Source organism: Dasypus novemcinctus, chromosome 8 (genome assembly GCF_030445035.2).
Source record: "Dasypus novemcinctus isolate mDasNov1 chromosome 8, mDasNov1.1.hap2, whole genome shotgun sequence".
Taxonomy (NCBI): Eukaryota; Metazoa; Chordata; class Mammalia; order Cingulata; family Dasypodidae; genus Dasypus; species Dasypus novemcinctus.
Window position 1 is genome coordinate 128047971 of NC_080680.1, and position 5368 is coordinate 128053338.

Here is a 5368-nt window from a genome sequence, read left to right on the forward strand (position 1 = left end):
AGTTTTCATATCACTATTGGTTAGATAAACTGAACTGTAATTTTACGCTTTCTATCCTTTATCGTGCTTTGGTGCTGACTGCACTTGCCTAATTAAGTGGCAAGCCTCGACGGCCTCTCCAGAGTCCTGATGGACCTTCTGGAATTTGCTATGGGGCCCAGACCCAGACCTGGGGTCACAGCCCCCTCCCCTGCGCAGCCCTCTGGCCCCTCACCCGCTCCCCCAGCCCCGCAGTCAGCACCGAGTCAGAAGGAGGGTACCCAAGGGTTTATTGGTGCTGAAGGGAAGGGGTCCAGCAGGGGCCCCCAGGCTGAGCCCTGCAGGTGCGCTGGCTGGGCAGAGGCCCTGGGGGTCTTCTCCACGGAGTGGGGGTCCTATGGGGCGGGGAGGACGTCTTCTCTCATGAAGAGGGGCCGGCTCCTGGGAAAGTCCCCGACCTGCAAGGACCAGGCGGCCCCACCTGAGACCCCAGAGCCTGGGGACGCTGGCCCCACCCCTGGGCCCCCACCTAACCCACGCCTGGGCCTCGGGTGGCCTGTCCCTCCCAGCCCGGCCTCCCCCACCCTCGGCCCCTCCACCTCCCCCTGCCCTGAGGATTCCAAACGCTCCCTTGGGGAAGGCCAGACTGCCTCCCCGGGGTGGCCAGCAGGAACCCAGGCCCCAGGCCCCCAGCAGGCCCCCAGGCACACAGGAGACCCGGCCCCGTGCTGCCCCGTACATTACCCCAGGTGGCCGGAACGGCAGGGCTCTTCTAGACGTGGCACCTCTCTGTGAAACAAGGGGGTCATGGTGACGTCGCTGGGGGACCCGCCCAGCACAGAGGGGAGGGGTCCAAGTACGGGGGGTGCGGGACCCCTCAGGGCAGCTCTGGGCCAAGGCCAGGGCAGGAGGACGATCGTCCACAAGCCCCCACGTGGGAGCTGGGCCTCGCCTGGCCTCCTGCTGGGGGTTGGGTGGGGGGTCCCGGCCACACTCACCCTTGCCCTGGGTCAGGTCCAGGAAGATGCGCATGGTCACGGGCAGGGTCTCGAGGGCCATCTTGAACTTGCCCATGACCTCAGGGTCGCCTTGCTGGGTCCTGGCTGTGGGGGGAGGGGTGGTCAGTCCCTAGGCCGTGGTGGACAGGGCCTGCGGGGCTCAGCTGGCGGGGCCTGCTGAGGTCTGGTTCGGCCCGCCGGCTCCCGTGTGGGGTCTCTGGGCTCAGGGCGGCCCCTCCCCCACCAGCAGCCGGACCCCCTCTCTCCTGCCAGGTCACCTCCAGGTGTGTCTCCTCAGTCTTGGGTGGAAAGCGCAGTGCCCACCTCCCTCCTGTACGGCCCGGGTCCAGCCCAGCAAGACCGCTGACAGAACGGGGAGCGCCTGCGGCCCTAGACCTAATGACCTCTGGGGGTCCGGGGGCTGCCCAAGGGACAGCGGGAAATGCCACCTTGAATTTGTTTTTCAGAACAACACAGTTGGATGCTGGCCCGTGCCTGACACCCCGTTGGCGACATACGTGAAAGTCTCCCACGAAGGCTGGCGGCTCTGCACGGGCCCGGGGACCTGACTGGGGCCGCCCGTCCAGCCTCCCCTTCCGCGCCACCCTTCACACTGCCTGGGGCCCCGGGCGCTTTGCCCACTCCCCGTATCCAACACGCTGCATGTGGAGCCCTGTCCTTGGCCTCTGTGCCCCGGAGCGGGCCCCGGAGAGACGCCTCCAGCCCTGGCCTCCGGGACGGGTGCAGCCAGCAGTCCTGTGGGGTCAGCGGTACCCAGGGCCTGGCAGGTCAGCTGCTGCTCAGGGACCGCCTGGCTCTCCACGCACAGGATCAGGAAGCTCGAGTCCTTGGCGTCCAGCATGAAGACCTGGCCTTGGTACAGCGCTGGAAGAGAGCAGGCAGGGAGCATCACTCCCCTGCGACCCGCCCCCCCTCGGACATGGGGGGCCGCGGGTGCTGGGGGCGCTGCCGGCCTCAGCAGCTCTCCCCCAAGGCAGTGTGTGCAGCCGCTGCCTGCCCCCTCCCGAGTTGCTCCTCGGAGCCCACGCTCCCCCTGCCCTTGCAGTGGACCCCCGGCCGCTTTGCAAGTAAACACCAAAGCAGGACCAGGATTGGGAACGCCGCAGACACTGCAGCCTCTGCCAGACCTGCGCTCGTTTCCTGGGCTTGGCTACGAACATGTTCGAGCCGGCCCTGAGAGCAAGTCACTGCAAGTGCAACCCAGCCCACAGACCGCCACGGCTTCCTGCAGCTGACCGCCAGCCTGGCCCACAGACCGGCCCAGCTTCCTGCAGCTGACCGCCGGCCTGGCCCACAGACCGCCACAGCTTCCTGCAGCTGACCGCCAGCCTGGCCCACAGACCGCCACAGCTTCCTGCAGCTGACCGCTGACCTGGCCCGCAGCCCACCGCAGCTTCCTGCAGCTGACCGCCAGTCTGGACTGCAGCCCACCGCAGCTTCCTGCAGCTGACCGCTGGTCTGGACTGAAGCCCTCTGCAGCTTCCTGCAGCTCACCTCCAGCCTGGCCCCGCAGCCCACCGCAGCTTCCTGCAGCTGACCGCCGGCCTGGCCCGCAGCCTGCAACAGCTTCCTGCAGCTGACCACCAGTCTGGACTGCAGCCCACCGCAGCTTCCTGCAGCTGGCCACCAGCCTGGCCCGGCAGCCCACTGCAACTTCCTGCAGCTGACTGCTGGCCTGGCCCACAGCCCACCATGGCTTGCTGCAGCTGACCGCCAGCCTGGCCCCGCAGCCATCAGCCTGAACTTGGACCTGCCACCCCAGCCGGTTCAGGAGCCTGGACAGGTGGGCGGCCAGGCGGCGGGTGCTTACCATCGATCCGGAACCGAGCAGGGTCCTGGGTTTTCTCCGCGAGGATCTTCTTCTCGACGCACTTGCCGTCCTCCCTGGAAGCCCCCCAGGTCCCTGAGCCCTTGGTTCAACTCCATCCTGACAACCAAGGGCTGCGGGAGCAGAGCCGGGCAGGGGGCACCCAGGGTCCACTGTCACTGGGCCGCACGGGACGGAACCCCGGCAGGGCCTGCTCTAAGCAGCACCCACCTGCCCAGGACAAACCAACCCATCGAGGGGTCAGAGGAGCCAGCGCGGAAAGCCGGCTGCCTTGCTGGGCTGCGTGGGGGCCACAGTTAGGGGCAAGAGACCCCCACTGTGGGGTCCGCAGGGTCTGTGGGGAGTCGGCTCTGTCCTCATCACCATCTGCCCCCACCCCCGGCTCAGGGGACAGGCAGGGCCCCCCAGGAAGGTGCACAGCCCAGGTCGGGCCACAGCCGCCCACCAGCCCCAGCCAGCCTGCAATGGGTGGCTGCTCCTGGACCCCGGGGTCACCCTGGGGCTCTGTGGCTAAGACCCAGGATGGAAGCAGAGTCCCAGCAGGAGACGCTGGGGCTGGAGGCCGCCCGCCCCTCCAGCGCCCTGGGAAACCCACTGTTTGCTCAGGAGAACCTCCAGGTTGCCGTCGGGGGTGGGCCGCACTTCCTTGATGTATACTCGCAGGGGGGCGTCTGGGGTCTCCAGGAGTTCGAGGTCGCTGGACGCCATCCCCACGGTGTGCCAAGTGCCCGCCACCTGGGGAAGCCCCGGGCGTCTGTCCTGGGGAGGGGCTGTCCCCATTCCGCTCCCTGCCCGGCCTCCCTCGAGGAGCACCCGCTGACCCCCGGTGGCCCAGCATGGACCGCCCCTCCCGCCGCTGGAAGGCATCCTCTAAGCGTGTCCTGGCCTGGGAAGGGCCTGGCCGGGGCATCCCCAAGAGCCAGGGAGAAGTTTGGGTCCTGGGGAGCGACCCCTGCGGCCTCCCCTGCCACCCTGCAGCCCACCCATCCCACCCCACAAGGCCAGCCAACCCCATCCGCGGACCTTCTCCAGGTCCAGCTCCGCCACGGTCCGGGGGATGTCCACGGCCCGGGGGATGTCCACGGCCCGGGTGCCACAGAGGAGGGCCACGCCCAGGACCAGCAGGAGGCACTTCATGGTGGCAGCTGGGGTTGTGCTCTGAGCTCGAGAGGCCAAGGCCGAAGCAGCGCGCGCCCAGCCTTATATAGGAGGAGGGCGGCCCCCCCCCCCACGTGTTCCAGGAACCCCCGACTTACCTTGGCCCGTGGGCGACTTCCCCGCCTTGGCTCTCCTCCAAGCCGCAGCGAGAACTTGCTCCTGTCCTGCCAGGCCCCTCGGTTCCTGGAAGAGCATCAGGTCGGAAGGCTCTGGGGCTGCTGCTCCAGGCTGGCCGCCAGGGCCAGGAGCGCGGCCTGCGCTCAGGACAGTGTGTCCTGGAGGGCGGGGTCCCAGGGTCAGCCTGGCTGCCTGGACGTTGGGTGGGTGGTGGCTGAACATGCCCTAGCCCTCCTCTGCGCCCCCCACCTCCACCGCACACTCCGCCTCCACCACACCCCCGGCCCCTAGCGCCAGCGCAGGTCTGCTCCAACGCAGCTGCCCCCTCCAGGCCGCGGGTCCTCGTGGAATGGGCTTCGTTCCTTCCAGTCTCCCCAGGTCTCTGCTTTGCGCTCCCCCCAGCCCACGGTGGCTTGGGCCGGGGCTTCACCTCTCTGCGGTGGCTCCAGTCCTCTGCGGGATGGTTTGGGGGATGCCAGGATTTGGGTTAAGGTCCCAGGACAGAGTGGCATGCAGCGTGTGCTCAGGGCTTGCTGCTAAATCCTAGTGACAGCAGTGAGGGCAGTGCCCATGGTGGCCGGGGCCAGAGAAACCTGGAGGGGGCAGGGAGGGATCTGGAGGGGGAGGGGAGAGGCCTGAAGGGGGAGGGGAGGGCCTGGAAGGGGAAGGGAGAGGCCTGGAGGGGGAGGGGAGGGTCTGGAGGGGGAGGGAGGGCCTGGAGGGGGAGGGGAGGGACCTGGAGGGGGAGGGAGGGCCTGGAGCGGGGGAAGGGAGGGCTGGAAAGGGGAGGGGAGAGGTCTGGAGGGGAAGGGGAGAGGTCTGGAGGGGGTAGGGGGAGGGCCTGGAGGGGGCGGGGAGGGACCTAGAGGGGCCTGGAGGGGGAGGGGAGAGGTCTGGAGGGTCCAGGTCCAGGGGGGAGGGGGTGCAGGGGGGGGGCGTCGCTCCTGTACCTCCAGCCTAGAGCTGCCTCACCCCACTGTGGAAGGAGAGCGAGGGGCTCGGTGAGGGGCGGCCCCAGGGGCTGGCGGAGGGCAGGGAGCTGGGCACCAGCAGGCGCAGGGGGAGAAGGTGCGTGTGCGGGGCAGGTGGGGCAGGCACAGCGACCTTCCTGATGGCGAAGGTGGGGCCTGTGGGGGCGCCGGGGGGCGCGGCAAAGAGGAAAAGCCCACCTCCTGCCTCCTGGGGGCGGGGGGCCGGGCCTTTTTGCGACCGGGCCTGGCCCACCCTCACCCGCCCCCCAGGACGAGCTGCGTCTCCCCCGGGGCCG

General features: G+C 69.0%; 1 protein-coding gene across 1 annotated transcript; it reads right to left on the reverse strand.

Moving 5' to 3' along the window:
• Positions 1 to 261: 261 nt before the first annotated feature.
• PAEP (progestagen associated endometrial protein) lies at positions 262 to 3989 on the reverse strand. Its single transcript, XM_071216559.1, has 7 exons — positions 3850 to 3989; positions 3422 to 3561; positions 2809 to 2882; positions 1752 to 1862; positions 978 to 1082; positions 724 to 768; positions 262 to 437 (listed from the first exon to the last, which is right to left on the reverse strand). The coding sequence occupies exons 1-6, from the start codon at positions 3961 to 3963 to the stop codon at positions 752 to 754; spliced, it is 561 nt and encodes a 186-aa protein (XP_071072660.1). The 5' UTR covers positions 3964 to 3989; the 3' UTR covers positions 262 to 437; positions 724 to 751.
• Positions 3990 to 5368: the final 1379 nt, after the last annotated feature.

What these genes read in the sequence shown, in the direction of transcription:
- PAEP (XM_071216559.1), bottom strand. Translation starts at nt 3,963, where the DNA reads ATGAAGTGCCTCCTGCTGGTCCTGGGCGTGGCCCTCCTCTGTGGCACC. An exon ending in GAGGTTCTCCTGAGCAAACA is followed by an intron (nt 2,883 to 3,421) that starts GTGGGTTTCCCA and finishes GGGGGCTTCCAG; the next exon opens with GGAGGACGGCAAGTGCGTCG. An exon ending in TGCTCGGTTCCGGATCGATG is followed by an intron (nt 1,863 to 2,808) that starts GTAAGCACCCGC and finishes GCTCTCTTCCAG; the next exon opens with CGCTGTACCAAGGCCAGGTC.